This window comes from Lathamus discolor, chromosome 7 (genome assembly GCF_037157495.1).
Source record: "Lathamus discolor isolate bLatDis1 chromosome 7, bLatDis1.hap1, whole genome shotgun sequence".
NCBI classification, from domain to species: domain Eukaryota; kingdom Metazoa; phylum Chordata; class Aves; order Psittaciformes; family Psittacidae; genus Lathamus; species Lathamus discolor.
In genome coordinates this window covers 16,394,232-16,416,720 of record NC_088890.1, presented here as the reverse complement: position 1 = coordinate 16,416,720, position 22,489 = coordinate 16,394,232, and the positions used below count along the sequence as shown (strand labels likewise).

The following is a 22,489-nucleotide window of genomic DNA, read 5'->3' as shown; positions in this document are numbered from 1 at the left end:
TAAACCCTTAGCTCCTGATTATTTTGAGGAAGACAATTTTACAATGGAAATCTGGGAACCTTTGCTTTAAGGTTTGTCAAATAATTACTATATATTAAATGGATGATTAATATATATTTAATGGATGGCCCTTAAGAGACTGTAACTTAGTTTACTAACTTAGACAGGAATGAGTAAGTAACAAGCTGTGGTTCCTCCTTTATCTTATCACTACACTCATATGTGTGCTTTGTATGGAAAACTTTATTTGATAATAAAAATAGCATTCACAGACTTTCTCCTTCTTTGTTGCTACATCATATACATAGTGTCTGTTCCAAGGAAAGAAGCTCGTACTGGGTAAGTCCACATCTACTCATACTAGTGTTATGTATAAACCCAATAGGTCAAATAAAGCTATGAACAATGTAGTATTTATATATGCATAGTGTTTTATAAAAAAGATTGGCCCACATACTGCTTTTCATCAACACAGAAAAGAGTATTATGTCTATAGCACATTGCAGGAAATGATGATTGAAGAACATAGACTGCAAACAAGTGCTTAATAATACATAAGCAGGCCCACCATGAGGAAAGAAATGATATTCAAACCAACAAAAGCTTTAGAATTACTTATACAGTCTCCCATTTTAAAACAGCTTTACATACCTGATTCAGTTTACATTAAAATATATCCCCTGAATCATTTTGTTCCATTTTCAGAAATATAAACACTTAAATCACATTCCTCACAGCTAAATTTTGTCATAAATCCTCTTTTATACAAGAAAAAGGCAACAGTTTTGTTTTTTTTTTCAACAGGCTCTATTAATTACAATTTAAACTGTACACACAATGATCGGCCATCTTCTTTCTTGGTTTTGTTTTTACAGTACCATGGCAACAACAGTGATAGACTTGCAATGGTTTTGTGTTCATATGGAAAATGTGAAACAGTATACATGTACACACCAATGCACTGTAAAAAGCAGCAGTTTACTTTAGTGGTCCAACAGTAACGGCAAACATTTTGGCTCAGCTAGGCAGTAATCCATTAAAATCTTATACCAGTACTACAGCAGACTTACCACACAACTTGCAAATTTAAAAATACAACTTAGAAACTTGCAGGTTTCCCTTCTGCTGCTGTTCTTGGATTCAAATTTACAGCATATAACCAGTATGGATAGGCTTCTACAACCAGGTTGTCCCACTGATTGCCTCATTTGCCTGTATTTTTTCCTTTGATACGTGTTTTTTTCTTTGATACATCTTTTTTTTTTTTTCATATATTTTTTTCCCAGCAAGTGCACTCCTTTTGTCCCAGTAAAGGATGAAGCAGTAAAATAAAAAAATATAGAGTGAGGAGAAGAGAAAGCTTTTGGAATTTGGCAAAGTAAGAAAAGCCCACTGGTTTTGCCTGAGCAGAAGGAATACACCTGCTCCGAGAGGGAGGACTTTCCTCCCACCACATTGTGCCAAGTCCTAGGATCCCGATCCCTTCCCTTGCTTCAAAGCAGACAAACATTACCATGCATGCTCGAGTTGCTGTCCATATACATCTAGAAGATGAGTAGGGCTGCGACGGCTGCCTTAATGAAGTATCATTACATGCTGCTGAGGCTAATGAGAGATCAACAGTCTACGTTAGTGGGTGACACAGGCATGGTGGTTACCAGTCCTTCTGCCTTCGTGCATCCTGTAGAGGGGGCCTGAAAGTATAAACTGTTCATGGAACAAACTAGAAATTCCTTATCGTAAATCATCTTGTGCTGTGTGGTTTGTGTTCAATTTTTTTCTTATTTTATTATTTTTTATCATTATTATAAATATCCTTCATTGAAACAGTAGTCTCTTCAAACAGTTCTTGCAATTTTAGGAACATTTGTCTCTCTCTTTTTAATTCCTTCAGCAGGAGCGCTCCATTCCTACTGAGTTGAACAATTTTCTTCCTTCCCCACCCCCAAACCCTTAAAAAATTTTCTACATACAGTGTAGCAGTGAGTCACTAGAGAACAGTCTGGATCAAATTATTCAAACTTGGTCATAAAATCCTTTTGCCTAGATTATATTACTGGCTACCCCCATTTACTAGATTGGGGAGGGGGGGAAAGCCTGATAGAAGAATTATTCTTAAGAAATCTACAAAGAATGTAGAAACAAAATTTTATAATCCTTTAGGACCAACATTTGGCAAGTAATTAAAAAAAAAAAAGAATACACTGAAAAATACTTTCTTTAATATTATACATCAGGCACAACACTTTTTTTTCTTGCTATAAGATTTCATCTGCATAAAAGGTTTGTAGGATCATCAGGTGCCGGATGTCTCCTCGCCTGCGAAAGCCAGATGGTTTCACGGCTCTCGCACTCTCTGCTCGGCTCCCATGGCATGGGGAAGGCGATGGGGACCCCAGATGCTCCTCAGATGCTGAGGTCGGTGCTGCACTCCTTGTACGGCCGCCGGCGCTGCTCGGGCGGGTGCCTGCGGCTCGGCTCATGCTTCCAGCCAGGGTCTTCCCTCTCCCGGTGGGTGACCCGCTCCTCCCTGAGCCGTCTGTCGGGCGACCGCTCCCTCCGCCGGTCAGACGACTTGGCGCGCCGGTCGAGGGAGTTCTCTCTTCTCCGATCCGGTGACCTCCTCGGCTCTGTGAGTCTCTCCAGCGACCGCCGGCGGCGGTTGGGTGACCGCTCTCTGCGCCTCTCTGGGGAGAGCTCTCTCCTCCTCTCGTGTCGCTCCCTCCTCTCCAGAGTGTTGTCAGCGCTCCTTGTCCCTTCCCTGCGCTTTTCGGGAGACCTCCTCTTCTGCCCATTCACCACCGCCCTCTCCGGCTGCCTCTCGTGCCTCTTCTCCGGCGACCTCTCCGTCCTCCTGCCTGGCACATGGTCGTTGGTTTTAGAAGTCCCATTCCAAGTGTGGTGCTCATTGGGATGTCTGCTAAACTCTCTGCTGCCTTTTAGGTCTCTAACGTAAGTCCGCTTGTCCACATGTTGTGATGATTTGTGAAGGTCTGGTGGATAACTGGACTCCGATGATGGGTGCTGCCGTCGGTCGGATGGCACGGGTTTCATTTCCGATACATTTTGTGAACCTGTGGCGGGACTGTTCCTGTCACTGCTGGGGTCTGTAAGAAAATAACAGCAAAGCATTTGGTACCGATGCCTTCCGTGGCACTGTGACACCACTTATCACTCTTCAGACTTCATTAGTGACAAAAACAAACAACTGTTAAAGCAGTCAGCGAAGGCTAACCGAAGCTTTTGTTAACTTAACTGCGAACAACGAGAGTTACAGGTTAGTACTGGTGCTGCTCTGTTCGTTAGCCGTGTTTTGGTCGAAGCTGATATCATCTTTATGCTCTTCTGGTCATGGGGCATTTTACAATTTTTCCCAAGCCCAATTCGTAATGTTTCAGTCACACTACTTTCTTTCCAGTGGGAAAAAACCCATAATATTGCAGTTCAGGTTGTTGGTTGGGTTTTTTTAACGGTTTCCAATAGAGAGGGCCTTTAGGAAATGATTTTTTTCTTAAGTCTTTTGAAAGAACTGCCTTCCAGGTGTGGGAGGCCTCGTTTCAAAGAGCAGAAAATGTGCAGAAAATAGAATTGATTATTAAGTTTTCACCTCATAAAATAACATTTTCAAGGTGTAAGAATTAGACTGTAATCATGTAATTTCCATTTCACTTAAGACATTACTTAATTTCGCTTAGTTCTACCGTGTTATGAGAAGTCCTAGGGTAGATTTTGGTTTTGCCACAATGATTCGAACAACGATGACGGAAGTTATGATTTTCTCATATTAAAGCAATGGAAAGATATTGTAATATGTAGGATGGCTTTGATTAAAACCTAGTCTCCAGTTCCTTATTTTTAATGTAGTGTTTCAGGTAAAATAAGGCTGAGCTACCTCTGCAAGACAAACTGCAAAGCAGAGTCAAAAAATCAACCCTGAGACTAAAAACCAGTCCTGTGCTGCAGCTAAGCTAGAATTATTCATGTTATTTGTAATGGTTGTTTATGAATGATTCATTATAGACACAGCAAATATTAAAGTAGCGGCACAGACTTAACATGAGTGTTGCTTTTATTTGCTTATTATTGTTTTCTTTTTAACAGTAACCTCTGCACAGCGGCTTGCCTGGCTTTAGCCATGCTTCCTGCAGGCTTCCTGCTGCTGGCACCAAGACACCCACCTCAACGTGGACTGTCCTGGTGGCAAGTGGCAATAGCTGAAACCCCTCACAAATACTTGTGGGGATCAAATGTTTGTCCCTTTTTCTCCTTTTTGTCTTCCTCCCCCAAGCCAAACACACTACATGCTCATTTGACATCACGCAAAGCATCTCCCATCTGATGGCATTTCCATTCCTTTAGCTTGGAAGGGTTGGTGTGTGCATGGGCCATGACTTTGGTGATTTCCAGGTGAAACGCGTGTCATGACACACGTGTGTGAATTTTTGCTTATTAGCATTTTCAGGCAGCAGCTGGGGGACCACACCGCTTTTCCGTAGCTGTAAGCACATGGCTTGCAGCAACCTGGCTATCGCACAAGGTTAAAGTGTGTCCTGTGGTGTACTTACAATTCAGGGGACGCAGGGTGCTCAGAATGAATTGCTGGATACATATAAAATATAGCGAAGCGGAAAGCAATGTGAGGGAATTAGGCCACAGCACAAAAACACCTAATATTGATTTTAGCTACAAACCGTAGTTTGATTATGGCCCATAAGGTAGAAGCAAGACTCCCCGAGCTTGTCATTTCTCATACATGCAGCGATATTAGGAGGTATCATCGCTGAGGAAGGAAGAGCCCAGCACCAAGAAAAGTAAGAGAAAGAGAAAGAGAAAAGTAGAAAATTTAGATTCCCTATAATACAGGTGAAAGAAAGAAAAATCTTCATATTTTATCTTAGAATAAAGAAAGTTTATTTTTCCAGTCAGATTGTCTAGGCTTCACCCAAATATAAGGCTGCAAAGACAGCAGTTGTTATTATTGTGACATAAAGAGACATCTAAGAGGTGATTCAATAACCCAGACAACGAGAGCATCCATTCTAAAAGACAGCTGGAACAGCGACACAGAATGTCATAGAAAAAACATTAACAATCAAACAACAACGAAAAATAAAGTCCACCAGAGACCACAACATTAAAAATAAGTACAAAACTCATTACAAAAATATACAGCCTCATAGAGAAGCACGTTCCAATCGAGTCAGAAAAATATTGGAACTTAACATTATTAGAGGAACCATTTGCGACTGCAGCGAACAGAATGAAGAGAGGAAGGAGTCCCAAACATTACAAGGATATTCTTTACAGTAGTGCAACCCCTGTATATTAAATCCTTACTTAGAGAATGAATGTTCAGTGGTTTAGCATTAGCCAAAAGAAAATTGGTGGTGGATTTCCATCCTCAGTGCAACAGACATATGCTTTGAGAAGTGAAGCACTTAATTTACAGGGTATTTATGCAGTCTAGCATATGATACAGTACTGTACATCCAAAGGAGTATAGGAAAAGACAAAAGTAGAAAGAACATTACAGAATTTCAGTGCCATCATCAAACCTTCTGGTGTGCTATTTATATTACAGAAGTGTAAACCCATAACTTTCCTTCCATATTGTTAAACACTTCAGTTGTTAGTTGGTTATACTCTGAACTGGTCATTTAAAGTTAAATAATGAACAGAGTGAGCAGAAACTCTCCAACGTGGTACAGTAAATGTAAAGAAAATCTAGTTCATAGATAGAGCAGAAGGGTTTTGTTTCTGGTTTTAGGACACGGACTGAATGATAAACACAGAACTTACTGACACAGAAACAACCCAAATACGGGGAGAAAAGTATAAAGGACATCCCTTCAATCATCAGTTTCTATAGAAACCTCACAGACCTTTGGTTGGGAGTAGCCCTCCATCGAGGGCACAATATTTGACAATTATCTCAAACAAATAAGACATAATTATAATATTAAATAGTGTGCTAAGTTAAGCCACCCAGCAATCCAACCTCCGGGGGAAGAAAAGGAATCTAATGCAATTTTTAGTAAGAAACGAGGACTGAATGTTTCCCCCAAGACAGACATGAGAGCACCTTTTCATAACCTCCTCACCTTTTCAGACCTTACAAATTAACTAGTTGAAACCAGCAGACAGTTTACTGGGGGAGAAAAGGGCTCAGGAGGCCAAATTAATATATTTTTGCAGTAAAGCTCTTTTTTTTTTTTCTTCTTTTTCTTAAATAACTTTATAAATATTTACATAAATACTAAGGGAAGGCAAAAAATCTCATAAGCCATCTCGGCATTCATGTCTATGGATACAGACAGGAACTAAGAGAAAAACCTAACCAAAAAAAAAAAAATAAATCACTGCTTCAGAATAATAACTCAGGATCCCAGTTTTTGCATTGATTAGAAGTAGAGATTTGAAACAACAATTCAGCCACTGAGAAACAGTTTGGCACAGTTCAATGACATTCCTTGTTTGGCTGGACAAGACAATACGTTTTTTTTTGTTTTGCTTTGTTTTCCTCTCTGATCACCAAAAACACTGCTATGATGATCTTGCCTTATACTGCGCCCCAAGTCCATGGAAGCAAGCAAAGGGTGAAATGTGTAGAAAATTCAGCACAAGCGAGGCAATTAATCATATGTTGCAAAGGTTGGTAAGACACTGGTGAGAAAGGAAAATAAAAAAGAATTCCCGCTTCAGATCTTGAGACAAATCATTCATGGAGTGATGCCAGGGAAGAAAGGAATGTTTTCATAGTTTGACCCACCATATTCTGGGACAGAGCCATCTCCACGTTTCAGAAACAGGTGGACCCTGCGCCCACCATTTTTAATCAGTTCAATGGCCCGAGCGTGCTTCATGTTCTTGGTAGTTTCTCCATTGATCTCTAAGATTTCATCTCCAATCTGTTGATGCAATAAAGGAAAAGAGTAAGATTAGAAACAAGCCCCTACGACAACTGCCACCAACACACCACAGGACATTGGCCACAGCAAAGGTGGAAGCTAAATGTGCCCAACTCTGTCCAGTTACAGTCCACAATAAACAGTTCGCGGGGCCCTGAGAGACATGAAGACAAGAGGGAAATCTTGAGGTCTCAAAATATCCCTGTCAGTGTTCAAGGCCAGGTTGGACAGGGCTTTGAGCAACCTGGTCTAGGGGAAGGTTTCCCTGCCCATGGCAGGGGGTTGGAACTGGCTGAGCTTTAAGGTCCCTTCCTACTGAAAACATTCTGAGATTCTGTGATTTCATTACTGTTTTGTAAAACCACACTGCATTACTGTATCGCTCAATAGCTAGAGCTGTGTTAAAACTGGTCTTATTTTATTTTGATTATTTACAAAGTCTTTGGTCTAAGTTGTTGTTTGTTTTACAGCCTGCTGTAACTGGGATGTTCAGATAGCTTTTTCAGGTCCATTTCTCACTTGGATATAGACACCTACTGTAAACCAGCAAAGCTGCTTTTGTAAATATAATCATTTATCAGGATAGGAAAACAGGGCTTGGAAGAGCTTGTCAAAGCATTGACTTCCACAGGGCAGCACTGATTTGTTTTCATCAGCAGAAGTTTTGGGCCTACAGATCTACTCCTGGCAAAATAATTTTGAAAATGCCCTTTGCATGATACATCCGGAGAAGAAAAAGACACATGCGGTAAGATTATAATGCATTCTCTGTCGGAGCGGCAAGGTGCACATAAAACTTGCCAATTTGTTTTTCTGTAGGCATTTGATAACATATGCCCTTGTTAATAATGTTTATAATTTAGCTGGTATGTGCAGTTAACAGTTAATACTAATCAAAAAACTACATTACTCCCCACTCTGCCCACTAGCAGAGAAAGGATCAGGTGGGACGCTGTATTCCAATACTTTACTCAAGGCTGTTGTCAAGCTTTTAAAAGAGCTGATGAGACTGGCTATTCCATTTTCGTTGCTACATGTATCTCTGTCAGGCTTTAAAAGCCAGATTATGTATTAGAATTTGGAAACCTGCATTAGAACAAAGGGGTGAAGTCTTCCAATGAACACATACTGCTACAGATGGTATGCAAAGAGTGAGAGAAGCCATAGACAGAAGTAAACAGGAACCACTGCTCCTTTCAGTTAACGTTTAATTTTCCTCTTAGCTGGCACAGCAGAAGGTGTGCCTGTAAGGGACAGACAGGGGAGTCAGTTTATTGTAAAGAAACATGGTTTTTAAATCTGTTTCTACATACCCTCATCTTCCCACATCTCTCAGCTGGACCATCCTCAGCTAGCCGCAGCACGTACAGATCCATATTATACTCCCGGCCACCTCGCAGGCTAAAGCCAAACCCTTTGGGTCCTCTTTCCAGCTCAACAGTGTAAAAATCTTGGTCCTGCTAGAGGGAAAACAACATTTGAACTAAACGTTAAATGCTGCTTTATTTTCATTTTGAAATTATTCAACCAACCAACATTTTTATTTTTGCTACTTACAATTAAAAATATAATATCAGTAGAGTTTTCACACACAGACTAGGATTTCCTGCTTCCTCACATCCCACCATGCAATCTGGAGTGCCGGCAGTGGTCTGCAAAGGGCTGTTTGAATGAACGGGCTTTGCCGTGTACAATGCATTTTTAGGGACCTCGGTTATATAAGGCTTTAGGTAAATGCCTGATGGTAACTGGGATGAGTCTATGTCATGGTGCTGGCTTTGTCTTTTCTACTCCTCTGCCAGAAGCCCAGAAGCATGTGCACTGTTCTTCACAAATGCTGTTAGCATAGGGATGTTTTGAAGTCTTTAATGGAAGATGTTACTTCTGGGATGGCCAGTGGCATGGTAAGTTAACAGTGAGATAGATAATCTCTCTAATAAGATGCTGTCTGCAAAAGCTGGAACACTCCAGCTATTGCTGCTTATTAAATCTTCCTCTTTTTTTGTCCTCGGTATTTATCATCTGCGCACAACAGTACTTTCTGGAGAGGCCCCTCAAAATACCCAGTTCAATAAACAAACACATAAATTATTACTGTTGTAAAAATGTCAAGCTTTTTTTTTAACTCTCCCTAAAAGTCACGATGAGAACGTGTTGGAAATGTTTCCCAGCTGAAAAAACAGCCACATGTATCAAGAAACCAATCAGCAAATTCCTCTTCTTTCAGCAAACAGACTGAGGGAGAACAGCTTCCCAGAAGGAATTTTCAAGGGAAATATATGAACACAGCCCCCCGGCAGACTGGAAGCAACAGTCTGTGGTAAACAAAACAATTAAAAAGGTAACTCTTTACCTGTGCTGCTTGGGGCGGTTTGAAATCAAACTGGGATTCCTGCTTTGGTTTGGTGTTGTTCCTGCTGTAACAAATGAAAGGGAGAGAGGAAAAATATAGCTCATGGGATGTGAAGATGATCAAGAAATAACCAAAGAGAGAGCATGCCAACATGCTCTCCTCAAGAAAAACAATCTGACCTGGTCTCCTGTGGTATTTGCTGAGGAGTATGTGTGGTTGTAATTGTAGCAATTTTTTCTGCATTGGTCAATAAAGTAGCATTGGAGGATTCTGCAAAATAAATTATTTTTCATTATGAGGGAGGACCATTGGCTACTCACTGAGAGAAGTTCTGCAAAGGGATTTCACTGGAAAACATCATTATGTTGTTTTTAAATAACTTGAGATTGGCTCAAATGTCTTACATCAAAAAATTAACAGGATAAAGTCTAAGATAAGCCACAGTAATTATGTATAAGAAACTGTACACTCCATTGGAAAAAAATATAAATGGAAAATTGGAATTAGAAACACCTCTGACCATTAGACACACTCAGAATACTGACTTGTGGAAGAAGACTAGAAGAATATTTTGTCTGATGTCTACTGACATGAATTCCAATCATTAAAGTCCCCAAGTAGGGTAGGTTGGGTAGATTAAATTCATAGTAGCAATAACTATTCCACGGATTATAAACTTATGAGTGCGTCCTCCATCAGAAACTGCAATCTTCAGGAGGACTGAGATGTGGCTTTTATCTAATACCTTACAAGGTGATAGTGAATGTGGCTGAACCCCAAATGTACTGAAATTCATCTTTGAAATACAACCCACTGCTGCCTGAGCACTCAAAGCTGCATGCAGGGACATGGAACCACCTCTGCCAAATGCATCAATGGCTCTGGGAACAGTTTACAAAAGGGCTCCATGAGAGAATACTGACAGCAGGCTTAACTTCAAACCTCAGTTTATGCCACGGTAAAGGGCTCTCAGCCCAACACCAGCCTGTGCAAATGCCATTATTTCTCTATGCATGGCAAGAGGTGCTAAAGAGGTGCTCTCTCCTGTTTCACAAAACTGGGGTGAGAGTTGCTGTATACACAACTGAAAAGTGACTATCCAGGCGTCCCTCACAGCACATCATGGCAAAATGGTCCCATTGATATACTGGAGCTTTATCATAGACTTCAATAAGACCAGAGTTAACCCAGAACTCATTTAAAATTGTGCCTAAAATTAAGGTCATGTCAATGCAATTAGCAAAATATTAGCAACACAGTTTTGGAGGAAAGACCTGGAACTCCTGCATATTGAACTCAATCCATTTTCCAGAAATGGATATATTGTATCAATCTTGAACTAAAATTAGCACTGAAGAGTTCCAAATACTGAATCACTCCAGAACTCAGCAGTTCCTGAGAACACCCTTCCCCTCACACAGGAGTTTGAATTCAAAGGGACAGTCAGCGGCACATGCTTAAGCCCTAAAAATGTTGAGCAGTTACATATAGAGAATGACAGGCACGGTCACCAGAAAGACCACTCGTTAGGCATGGTATACCCAGGTAAAGTCACTGCAGGGGCAGGAACTCACTCCTTTGTGGAACAGTTCTTCACATTGTGAAGACCCCATGTTGTGCCTATACCCATTCTCTCCAGGAGAGGACCACAGATTACAGATAACTACAAAACACTGACCACGACCCACTGTTCAAGATCAAAATCTAAACTGAATGCACAGTCACTGGCTAAAACGCTGCACCTTGATTCTTGACTGAATTTCTCTAGTTCCAATCACACTTAAAGCAACCCCAGCAGCAACAAAACCCGTGTGGAAACATCTGGCTCTCAAACATAAAATTACAATGTCTTCTACCCCGCCTTTGTTTGCTTCCTAAGCTCCAGGCATCTGGTACTTCATATTATTGACTATGGAGAAATCAGCTGTTATTAAACAGGGTCCAGGAGTAACATAAAATAGGAGAAAAAGGAGGGTTTCTTTCCCAAATTAAGAAGAGGTGATCGTCATGGGCTTACTTGGATCCTGGGAACTTATTTTATTTCATGGATTTATTTTAACTGTGGGGAAAGGTGAAGGGTTTTTCCTTTCTATAGCTAGCACATGTCAAGGGAAACTCAGGGAGAGGGAAAGAGAAAACTAAGAACTATTCAAACAGATGGGTGCAACGAGAGCACAGCTCCTTTGCCTGCAGCACTGTGCCCAAGTTAACATGCCCAAACCCTCAGCATATGGAGCTGTAACATCTTCCAGACCAGAGCTGGCTTGTGCCCAGTGGCTCAAAGACCAAGAGAGGATCCTGGGTCTGCCTGCACCTCTCAGGGTTGCCATGACCAAAACATACCCTTGTGAGGATGTGCTGCTGACAGCTGGCTTGTGTGACCCTGTGTGTGGTTACACTGTCGATTTTAATAAGTAATTCTGTGTACTTTGTAATGATGCCTTGATGCTAAAACCTGTCTCCATCAGACATTTGCTAAAATCTGTCTCCATAAAAACTCCTCCATAAGAAGGCCACAAAATATGGTTAACTGTTCTGCACTCATCTAGAACAAAGGCCTCTGAAATCCTCCACAAATATTTGGAGATCAGATGAAGATGGGCTTCAAAGAGAACGCAAGATTCCTACCCTTTAGTAGGTCATACTAAGAATACCAAGTAAAGCAACAACACATCTTTGGTACAGATGTATCTTCACACCACTGTACTGCATCTATCTTTAGCCCACCCTATCCCATGAGTCAGGAGTTGTGCATAATTTTGCTAGCTTTTTAGACACTGGTTCAGGATGAAAAACTGGAACAGAACACAAATAGAGAAAATGGTATCTCTAGAATTACAACTGTACATTCTAAATCCTACTTATTTCATTGATTCTTTGCCCTGTATTGCCCTAAAACACCCAGACACCAATTAAATACCTAATCTAAGCTTGTGATTTTTCAGCTCTCTTTATCCTTGCATCAGCTGGTAGCAGGTTAAAATATCTTAATTTCATTGCCCACATAATCCTGCAATGAGCTGGTTCAAGACCTGTTACAAAGCAAAACCCTTGGTGTTTTTAATAATGTTAGATAGATTAGCAGTGTGAGTTGGTTGTGAGTCTTGTGATAAGCCTTAGTTGCGCGTTTATCTGGGACATATGGCTTCTGATTTATCACACACACATACCTTGAAGTACAGTTAGAACAAAAAGCACCCATAAGTCAACAAAATGAAAACAACAAATCAACAAAAGCACCCCAAGACAATAAAAGGAGAACAAGATTGAGACCGATTTCTTATATCTCATGGGGTTTAGAGCAAACCTCTCAGACTGCCTGGTCTTACTGGCTTTTGGAAATTAAATGCAGGTAATACTATGCAAAGTATGCAATCTGACCTGGAATTTCGAAGGGACAGCAAAGAGAAAGATTTGAAGCCTGCACTGCAATGACAGAAAAGAGTTGACTCTTTCCCTAAATTAAAGCTTTCCACCTTCTTTAGGAATACGTGATGTCAGTCACAGGTACAGGTTTCCATTCTAAACTAAGCAATTGAACATGGTATTCTGTACATGTATTTGTACCACAAGACTGGCTGAGTATTCATGTCAGCAGGCTATACTATTCTTAAAAAAGTCTTAAACCACTGAGAAATTAATTATTTCTTGGGTATTTTTGCCTTTAAAAACAAGATCACTTATTTATTCGAAGATTCACCTTCCTTCATTTTGATCAGATACAAAAAATACAGGCAATGACCAATTCCTCTGCCAGTTTACCTTTCAAAATTGGCACACACATGCCAGTTCAGATGATAGCCTGCTTCACAGCCTTTTTATCATCATGAACACCTAATTTGATGGGAGCAGCAAAGGATCATACACCATTTGACCCAGTAGCTACTCAACAGTAGGAAAATAAGGTCTTTATGCAAAACGGACCATCCTAACCAGAGATAATTTATAATCAGATCATTTCTCATGCTGGCCTATTTTTATCCTATACTTAAGCACAGCATAATGCTCTGTGGGGTAACCAAATCCATGTTTCAGACTAGAAAGTATGAGACTTAACAACTACTGAATGCTTGTCACACAAATCACATTATTTAACTACTTCATTCTGCTTTACAGGTACCAGATTCAACTCAGCCATACCTTCTCAACCTTTCTTCCAAACTCAATCACACTTTCTCCACATTTAAATGAATGCAAATAACGTCCTGTACAGCTCTAACAAATGCTCATTATCTGAGCCATCAAATCTTATACCCATGGATTCGGCTTAAAAAGAGAGCAATGTAAAGAGATTTCTGCCTAACTAATTCTCACTATAAATCATGACATACGTTCCTGGTCTGTTCCTATTTGGCATCACAGCTAGGAATCAATTTAATGAAACTGGTACAGAAACCAGATCCATATTTTTATTAAATGCTTCAGTGGCCTGAAACCAGTACCAAGTATCAGCATATTGTTGGGGATCCTGCACTTTCCCTCTGATCTGAAACAGTGAGATCCTGTAACTCTTAGGGTAACTGCTATCCTAGGGTAACTCTTATAAAGATCGGCTGCAAGCACACAGCAGCACCAGAGTCATCACCATTTAACAAAGCCATTTAAAGATGTCCTGAGCTGGCTCTCAAAGCAACTTATCCAGAATAAAACCGAATGTTTTTTCAAGCAGCTTGACACATGACAAAGTATCTACCCCTTTCCATGATCTCTTTACTCTACAGCCTGCTTGTGTATATGCAAAGCTTCAGGAATCCCACATGTTAACAAGTGATTCCCAAATATTCTAAAGCTGCATTATTAACCTAAGAATCAAATCAAATTGTACTGAAATATGCACCAAATTTACAGAACTGCATGGAGGAACAAGACAGAATGAAATAGTGTTTTTTTTTAATGTAGAATCAGCAGCGCCCTGTTTAAAAACAGAATTGCTGTTTCTATAAGAAGAAACAAAGCTATGGAAGACTGCAAAAAGCCAGGGGACAAAACCAGTAAAAGGGAAACAGCAGGAAACATATACTTTACCATCTCCTGGAATGATGCGCAGGGTAACGGTGTTTCCTGCTTCCTTAATGAGGTTGACGATGTCTGAATGCGACTTGTTGGTGATGGAGCACCCATTCACGGCCAAGATCCGATCGCCTACTTTCAGCTTTCCACATCGGTCTGCGGGACTCCCTTCAATTATCCGACCTATTTTGTGAGGCATGGCCACACATGCATTTCCCGCTTTTGTATTGGTTTTGGGGGTTGTTTTTGTTTTGGTTTGTTTTAGTTTTTTATTTGTTTACATACGTGGGAATGTGGTGAAGGGGAAAAGGAGAAAAAGGGTTGAAAAGGGAAAGAGAAGGTTAAGGGTTAATTAATTAATGCATCAAGAAAAAGTTATTATAGGATAGCTTTGCTGCCAGTGTTCAAAACATTGGCAATCAACTAGTACGAGTGCACAATACTTCACTTTTTGGACAAGGTGCTTTGTTAATCACTCAAAACTCCCCCCACCTTGATTTGTTAATATAAATGGTGATATTTTTACAGACTACCACTGCATTCAGCAGTGCCATCATAACCCAAATCCTGGTTTTATTTTTGAACAACAGAAATAGGAACTGTAGGAAACACAACCTTCTTCCTTCAAGATTATGTTGGTGTCAGCCTCTCTGGTCCTTCTCTAAGTCAACTGCAGTTCAAGCTTCTGCCAATGTTTTGTTCTTTCTCAATTTAGAAAGATGAAATTGTTCTAGGCCTAAGAGGGAGTGCGACTCCCTTTCTATCACAAAGATCCGCTCTATCAGCGCTGCATGGGGAAGCAACAGTTTTCTTCTATTGTGAATAAAGGTACTACCAAGGAAGGTAAACGACCACTACAGATGGGCCAAGACTGACAAAGGTAACCTGTTTGGTGCAGGCATCCATCTCAGGCTCTGTTAACCCTTTCCCTTTTATGATCTTAGATGGCATCAAGACAGGAGCAGGGAAGGAATAAGGACCTCCTCATTTAAATACCTCTAAAACCATACACAAAAACATTGAGATGTCTGACACACACAGCAAGAGCACTTTAGGATGAATGTATTTTGGAGACAAAATTCTACTTCTGTTCCATGCAGTCGTTTGTCCTAAAAACACAGCATTGTCCATAAAATGCAGAATTGGAACACAGGGGATACACAGCTCCACTCAGATAAATCCACTGAGCTTTTGTACTGCTTTTTTACATGGGCAAGAACTCCACAGGCACACAGCATATCATTAAGCCATAAGGTGTACAGAGTGGTCAACTCATACTTTGCATCCACAATACATTCACCCTCAAGATGCACCTTCCAATCTGAGCTGTAGTCCTTATTTGTTTAGTAGTTTTAGAGATACACGTTGCTGCACACAGAACAACACCAGAAAGACCATAAAGAAGGAAAAGCTAAGAAAAGGAATGTGAGGTGAGAGAACAAGGTCAGAAAGATACAATGAAAACTGGCAGAAAGTGTTAATTTTAGTTGAAAATGATAGGGGGATTATTATCCTCCCCTCCCTCCAGCCTTCTGTTACTTCCCTTTCTGGTAATACATAGCCCCATTCAGTATAAAAGCTACTTTGAGGGTATGAGTTCCTACTCTATCCAATCCACTGAATAGAGACGACAGAGCCCACACCAACATGACCAAGGTGAATTTTAGAACCAGTCTGGCCCATCTCTAAATACTACCCATGAAAGAAAAAACTACAAAGCAGGTCCAAAGCAAGCACCACACAGCAGAGGGAACACATCTCATGCAGAGTATTAGGGAAAAGCTGAATACACTTGAAAAAAATTAAAGGAAAAACAGTCACAGATCAACAGATCCCCATGAGGAGCCCCTGCACAGAAAACTTCCAGTTAGTGGATATCTTGGGCTAAAGCAAACACAACTTTTTACAACCTCGGGTCAAGGTTCCTCTGCAGAAAAGAGTTAGAGCACAGTCTTCATACAGTAAAAGTTATTTACACACATTTGCAAATACTTTTAGAAGATAAAATCTCTGGTTTAGACTTGAGTTCAATCTATATTACATTGCACCGTTGTATTCTGGCATCAAAATACCTATTCTGAACAATCAGTTTCCAGCAGCAAGGACAATGTGAGGTAGCCTAGTACCTGACAACTGACAGAACTCGATGCACTTGGTCTAAACCAGATATTTCACCCTTGAAATCCCTGCTGCCATGACTGCCCGGAACTGTGTCAGAAATGGCCTGTTCTACATTAATTCCAGAAAAGGAGCTGATGATCCCTTGATGCATTAGTAAGGGCATTACTGATGGGCAATGACAGGAAATTTCAGGAAAAGAGCCTAGAAAAAGGGGGAAAGGCCACTTCTTGCCACATGCACCTGTGTGCACCAGGAATACTCAAGCTGTACAGGAAGATTGCAATGTATTTTGTCTGCAAACCACAACCCTGCTCTGAGAGGTAGTGTGAAGATGGCAAAGGCACATGTTCTGCCATTCCTTCCCCCCCACCAGCCCCATGATATTAAGTGTGACATCCCCCTGCTCTGAAGAAATAGATTCAGGAAGAGGTGGAATATGTCAAAACATCCTGTTTTTTTAACAGTATTCTCCATTTTATGTCTCACCATCAAGGACTATTAATTAAAACTTTCCAGCTATCAGCATGCTCACTCCATAATGAGGATCAAAGTAAACCTGACTGCCAAAGAGAAGTTAATCAGTTTAAGCATTTCTGCTTTAAAATCAACTGCTTCAATTCTACCATAGGGAGACATATTTCATTGCACCTGCCCCATTTCTGCATTGGCAAACAGCATCACTGGGGGCATCCCTGGATGCTCTTCTGAAAGCAAACCCCAGAAAGGCACCCAGCTAGCAGGGAGAACTGGATTTTTGGGGAGCACCAGGAACTGCCATTGGTGACATTTTTGCTCTTCAGGTTGGGATTTCTCATTTTGCTTTTCTCAATTCAGTGAACAAAACCCAAGAGGCAAACACCTACCATGTCTCAGCCTCCAATGAAGCTATTTATTATACAAATCAGGGCATGCTCACAGCTTTTAATTAACCAGATCCCCACTCCCCTCCTTGTGCTGCAGTGCTCAGATCTGCATCGCACTCGAGGCGCATTGGTAGAACCCCAAGACTCACCGAACGTCGTTCCGGCCTCTGGCCTGCTCACTGAAGAGACAATGACGAAGCCGAACCCCTCGTTCTCACCACGGCGGATCTCCACATCGTATGGCTGGACCACAGTGCTGACCACACCGCTGCCCCCGCCTCCACCACTGCCAATGCCGCTGGTGCTGCCGCTGCCCGAGCTAACTGTGTTGAGGGAGTTCTGGCTGCCCTGCGGTGTTCGCTTCTCCTCCGTCAGCGAGGCCGGCTGGTTGCTGCTGTGGTGGGAAGAGGCTGGCGATGGGACTTCATTCTCTGTCTTGGGAACTGTGGAGGGAAAAGAAAGACTGAGCAGGCTGCACTATTCAATGCTTAAAAACTGCCGTCCATCCATCAAGGTAAAAAAATAACAACAAAATAACCCCCAAAAGGCAATTCACCTGCTTTAATCTATAAATCACGGCCATAATGAACCAAGGGCTCTGTCTCCTTTCGGAGGTCGCCACCACCAACACTGTTCAGCGATGGCAATGACCACATATGCTCATTCTCTCCAGTGGTCATGCAATCAAAGCCTTTCACTGCCAAACTACAGCAGCAGTATGGTTAAACCAGTGTAGTGCTGTGTGCTTGGATGCTCTGTGGCATTTTAAATGTGGGTTATATTAGTTCAGAGGTGCCTCTTTTAGACGTCTCATCCCTACTTCAGTTATACAGTGCAACCATGTATGTGTGCACAACTATGAGGAGTGACAGTAACATCAAATACCCAACACCCAACACTTATATATTTTTTAACTCAATACCACCAGTTGGGTAGCACCAACTACTTTTGATTAATGTGATCTTAAGTAATAATAAACACCCATACTAAAGCAAAACAACTTGTGAACCAAGCTTTTCTGGATGAAGAACCAGCAACTATTATCTGTACAGTCTAGCACAGCTGGGGGAAAACCATTAAACATTACCAACATTAATATTGAACAAGTGTCTAATATCATTGAAAGTTGTATTAGTTTAAAATCTAATCAGCAACTACATGGATCCAAGAAACCTCAAAAAATTGCTTAGTCCACACTGCTCAAGTAAGGGCCAACTATACTTACTGTCAGTCCTGACAGATGTTCGTCTAATCAGCTGTTAAATATCTCCCTCGGCAATCTATTGGTTGCAATTTCTAACTTAAATCTCCCCTGCTGCAACATAAGGCTATTATGTCTAGTTCTATCTAGCAGGCATATGGAGAATATATTACTCCCTTCCTCTTTGCAGCAGCCTTTTATAATCTTGGGGAGTTCAACATCTCCTCCCCCTCTCTGCTTTTGGCTAAAAAATCCCAATTTGTTCAATATTTCCTTGCAGACCATGTTTTCTAGAGCTCTCCTTATTCTCACTGGTCCTCTGGACTCCCTCCAGCTGGGCCCTCTCCAACTCAAACATGTCTGTCTTGAAGTGCTGGACCATATTGCAGCTAAGCCATCATCTGCTGGGAAATCAGGAGAGTTTCCCCCTGTCTACATTCCAGCACAGTGTTTTTCTTCACCTGAGCCAAGCTCAGGTTAAAGCTTGTGGCCCACAATAGCTTCCACTTCTTGTTACTGCACCAGTTCTCCCCAGTCCATTTGCGCAGCTGAGGGCAGCATATTGCCCTTGTCTCTATTGAACAGCTGCCTCCACTAATCAGGTCACTTCTCCAATTTGGTGAATCAAAGTTAAGTGGGAGATCTTAAAAGCAACAAGAAGAAAATGGACACCAAACAAAATCTAAACCTGTAAACCCAGGATCCAAAGAAAAAGAACTTTCAAAAATTCTTGGACAGAAGTGCCTGTCTGCACTTATATACTAAAAGTAAGTACAAAATATATAGTATTCTCCACATTAAGACTACAGGAATATATACTTTCCCCTGTATGAATCTTAACCATTTAGGTGAACAGTCTTTTTCTACTAGCATACAGATGACAGGAGGAATAAGGGACAAAATTCAGGAACAGGCTTCCTACAAAGTCATGCTGGAATTTAAAAGCCTGTAAATATAAGGTGAAAAAGAAAGGATCCTGAATAATTTATCCTAGAGTAAGTGTCCACATTTGCAATGATTCAGAAATAGCTTGGTCTGGAGTAACAAGCCCCTGAATGAAATACCAAGAGATCTGTCATGCATCTAAATCTTTTATGGTGATTTCCAGCCTGGAGGCTGTAAAACTGGAAAGAAAATCACATACAAAACCAGTACCAAAATTCAGCTGCTCTTCTTCTTCCTCCCAAAGCTCATCTCCTAAAGCTTCCCTCACATTAGCAGCCCTTAGTCCAGAATGAGAGAGAAGCTGTTAGAGGAGAGACATAACCTTGGCAGCATTTCATCCACAATGGAAAGAAGGAAAGTAATGAGGAGTGAACAGTTACTTAATATCATGCAGAAGAAGCTCAGTCCTGGATAAGAATACAGAGCTATTTTACAGGTACTGTTCTAGTCCTAACTTCCACTGTGGGCCTAATTTTCAGCCTAAATATTACTTTCATTACCTTTACGATGAAGTACATCATTGCCTATTTTCCTTCTGATTCCTAAACTTGAAAAGCTATATAATACCCTTTATTTGGAATAAGTGAGCTAAAGCAAATCTCACATGCGAGCTTCCTAAAGCTCAGGAGAAAAGGAAGCACTCCAGTATTACTCTCCAATTATTAAGTATAAGGTCACATGTAATTTAGAAACTCCTGATCATTTCTTCATTTTCTTTGCTATCAGGACACTTCTCTGCCACTAATCTGGGTGTCACCATGCAGTAGTGTCACTTCTCTCTGCATCTTTGTCTTTCTGCCAGCTTCTTTTTCCCCTTTTAGACTTGTTCAGTGTACGCCCAATGCCCAGCATAATGCAGCATACAGAAATCTCTCTAGTACAAAAAACACACAGACCCTGCACTACCAGAATCATACAACCATAGAATAGTTTGGGTTGGACGGGACGTTAAAGCTCATCCAGTTCCAGCCCCTGCCACAGACAGGGACACCTTCCCCTAGACCAGACTGCTCAAAGGCCCATGCAATCTGGCCTTGACACTTACAGTTTCACAACCTGGAGTTAGTCAGCTACATGCTGCAACCTCACTTGAAGCTTCTCCTGAGCCTGAGACATCCACCACCACACACCAGTGCCTTCACTCACTCTCTGCCCTTGCCTCCCCTCCTGTGGACTCTTCAGCATCTTTTCCCTCACTCCCAGTTTAAGAGTGGCTATCAGGCAGCACGGTTATTTTGGGAAGTAAATAGGAAATACAGGCAGCCAGGCACAAGGCAAACTAAGATGGCTGAAACTGGACAGTTCCCCATTATGTTAGAAACCTTCACAAAGACTGGGGAAGGCAACTGAGATTGAGAGAATTCTGACTGGAAAAAAAATATCTGACACATATTTGATCAAGAACAAAAAAGACTAAAAACAGGCAAAAGAGGAACAACAATAGCACATCCCCTGAGTCTTCCCAGTGTTACAAAGAGCTTTTTTTCTTTAAATCATTCCTTGAACAGATGGAGTCTGGCAGGAAAACCTACTCCTGCAGAGCAGCACTGCAGCCTACCTGTGTAAACCACTTTGCGCCTGACGGTCAGATTGACATGACCTTGTTTGGCTGCCTGTTGCATAAGCTGGACGACAAGCTGGTGTGACTTCCCGACAACAGGCGTCCCATCCACACAGATCAGTTCATCACCCGATCTCAGGCGGCCGTCAGCATCAGCAGCACCCAGCGGTACAATGTGACCGATGTAAATCTGTTGATGAATTCGCACGAATAGGAGATAGGAAAGAGAGAGAGAAATACAGTGATAAATAAGAACTAGCTCAACAGCCAGCTGGAAGCAAAGGGCACTGGTAGTTAGACCCAATTTAATAGGGACAAGAAACTACTGACAGATGTCTGCAGGTCAGGAAAGTTGCTCCTGTGAAAGCAGCTCCACATGAATATAGTCACATTGTGAAATAGTAACAAACTGACATCTTTTTTCTTTAGGTGGTCTCTTCACTCTAATGACAGCCTCTGGAAACGTGTTCAACCAGACAGTGACCAGAGAGGAAGATGGTTCTGCACTGAAGGTCTTGTCAGGAAAGCAGAGATTGACTTATCTTTTCAGTTGCCTCTAGGGTTTACAAACTTGGCACCAACTCGGTGAGCTCTGTGGAGTTACTCTAACATGAGAGGAATTCACAGCCTCTCTTCCCATAAACGAGAAAAATAATTAGGCAGGGAAGTATGTGGAAATTTACGCTGCCACTATCTAGCTTTGAGCTGTGCAGCACAAGAAAGCCTGACACCTTCCACAGGTACTGGATTTATGGTAAAGAAGTGAATTTAAGGAGGGAATTGAGCAAAGAAAATGTGACACACTAAGATAAAATACTTGCAGACCTGACCAGGACATCCTTTTCTCAGTGTCCCAGGCAATTTCAGACCTATGTGTTTTCATCTGGGCTATAACAAAGACAGGGAATAGCAGGGGAAGCCAAACCCATTTCAGTTATGGGAAGTTTAGTTTGGTTTTTGGAGGGAGAGTGGGGAAGAGGTGCAGGATGTAAATGCATTGCTCACTAGATATTCTAAAAGAGATAGTGCAGCACAGTTCCGCCTATCTGTTCATGCTACTGTCATGATTCTGGGAGATACCATGAGATAAAACATGACCACTTCTAGATATACTCACAGGCTCTCCAGGTTCATTTCCACCTAGAATCCTAAATCCAAAACCGGTTTCCTTTCTCCATAGAAAGATATCCTGCTCTTGGTAATCTGGAACTGAAGGGAAAGAAGGAAAACTGTAATTTTTAATCAAAACCACACACCTTTATACCTGAATCAGGACTATTCTGATGTACATGTAGAAGGACCTGCTGCACAATTTTACTCTTGGTGACATAATCAAGAACATTAACAGCTTTAAATACTAAAGGATTATTATTTAAATTACTACTAAAACCTATGTGGTGGTTTTTACTTTCTAGGTGTTTAATTGTGACTTGCCATTTGTTTATCGCTACAATATTTTCTTTCATTAATATTAGCATCATTACCCAGTGCAAAAGGCTCTTCCAAATCTCCAGTAAATAAATGTGT

At 41.2% G+C, this 22,489-nt stretch overlaps 1 protein-coding gene across 21 annotated transcripts in view; it reads right to left on the bottom strand.

Moving 5' to 3' along the window:
- Positions 1–411: 411 nt before the first annotated feature.
- MAGI1 (membrane associated guanylate kinase, WW and PDZ domain containing 1) overlaps positions 412–22,489 on the bottom strand; it is a 343,164-nt gene continuing 321,086 nt past the window's right edge. For 9 of the 21 annotated variants that reach the window (XM_065687794.1, XM_065687784.1, XM_065687791.1 and 6 more), the window contains 9 exons: positions 22,080–22,171; positions 20,960–21,152; positions 17,405–17,698; positions 14,287–14,490; positions 9,441–9,531; positions 9,262–9,325; positions 8,222–8,368; positions 6,770–6,908; positions 412–3,107 (listed from right to left, as the gene is read on the bottom strand). In XM_065687794.1, coding sequence (XP_065543866.1) covers positions 2,407–3,107; positions 6,770–6,908; positions 8,222–8,368; positions 9,262–9,325; positions 9,441–9,531; positions 14,287–14,490; positions 17,405–17,698; positions 20,960–21,152; positions 22,080–22,171 — 1,925 coding nt within the window. In that variant the 3' untranslated portion in view covers positions 412–2,406. Of the gene's footprint in view, positions 3,108–4,691; positions 4,781–6,769; positions 6,909–8,221; positions 8,369–9,261; positions 9,326–9,440; positions 9,532–14,286; positions 14,491–17,404; positions 17,699–20,959; positions 21,153–22,079; positions 22,172–22,489 lie in introns of all 21 variants that reach the window. The other 12 variants (XM_065687789.1, XM_065687796.1, XM_065687806.1 and 9 more) reach the window with 9 other exon arrangements.